The 1,166-nt window shown below is 42.5% G+C and overlaps 1 protein-coding gene across 1 annotated transcript in view; it reads left to right on the top strand.

Annotated features, from left to right (window-relative positions):
• Positions 1-515, top strand: part of LOC307256975 (general transcription factor II-I repeat domain-containing protein 2-like) — a gene marked incomplete at both ends in the record, with an annotated part of 1,500 nt that extends 985 nt beyond the window's left edge. Inside the window, one exon of the mRNA XM_080036090.1 lies at positions 1-515. This exon is cut by the window's left edge and continues 985 nt beyond it. Within this exon, the coding sequence (XP_079892216.1) occupies positions 1-515 (515 nt within the window).
• Between the last annotated feature and the right edge of the window lie 651 nt (positions 516-1,166).

Here is a 1,166-nt window from a genome sequence, read left to right as displayed (position 1 = left end):
AGTGTTTCACACATTTCCCAACGCTGGCTACACTGGATGTGCCACCGCGCCACACTGACAGATACTCCACTACTCTGACACACCTCCACAATGAGTTCAACCGCCGTTTCTCTGACTTTGAGAAGATTGAACCAGAACTGGAGCTGGTGTCCACTCCCTTCTCATTCGACAGCGAGAAAGCGCCCCCAGATGTGCAACTCGAACTGATTGACATCCAGTGCGATCTGACTCTGAAAGAGAAGTTCAGCACCTCCACACTGGACAGCTTCTATGGCTCACTGAACGAAACGCAGTTCCCGAACCTACGCAGGCATGCACGGATGATGCTCGTTTTGTTTGGCTCCACCTATGTCTGCGAACAAACATTTTCCGTGATGAACTACAACAAGTCACGTTATAGATCACGTCTGACGGATGAACATCTGTCCTCTGTGTTGCGCATTGCAACATCACACATGACGCCAGACTTTGATGATCTTGCAAAGGGAGGTGACCGTCTGCATTGTTCCCATTAACTGACAACCCTTACTCCGCGTGTGCACAAAGCTGTGGACATGTACACAGACAGTGGACACATACACGGGTCCATTCGGACTTTTTGGAGCTTCACGGATACAGAGACAATTTGTGCACTATCAATCGGCAGCAAGATAACTGCCAGAGTTGTTAAAACAGTGTGAGTATTAAAAACCACTGTCTATTTTTTTTCTGATGAGCATTTCAATGCAATAATTTAGTTACTACAGCTGGATGCAATGTTTTTTTTTGTTTTTGCAATGTGAGTAATTTCTCACAGTTGTAATTTAAAGGAGTTGTGTGTTTCTCCATAAATAAAATCATATAAAAAGCCTAATATTTTCTTCATTGAGTGATGCAGGTCTGTTACACAAATATAACAGTCTCACTGAATCATAGTTAATTGTTGCAGAGTTGTTAATTGTAGTATTCATGATCATGTATTTGTTTAAAAAGGGCTAGTGAATAACACAATCAAGCCCACCAAATCTATGTACCGGTAGTTTAAAGTAATTCTGCACTAAATATTTCATGTTTAAATTTTATTTCCAATTGTGTGGCCCTTCACTTACTCTAACGGAGTCAGTATGGCCCACTGGAAAAACATATTGCCCACCCCTGATGTAGATGATGTTGCTGGAGTGGAGTGA

The sequence above is a fragment of the Ammodytes marinus genome, assembly GCF_949987685.1.
Source record: "Ammodytes marinus genome assembly, chromosome: 10".
Taxonomy (NCBI): domain Eukaryota; kingdom Metazoa; phylum Chordata; class Actinopteri; order Uranoscopiformes; family Ammodytidae; genus Ammodytes; species Ammodytes marinus.
Note: the sequence above shows the minus strand (reverse complement) of the source record. Positions and strands in the feature narration are given on the sequence as shown.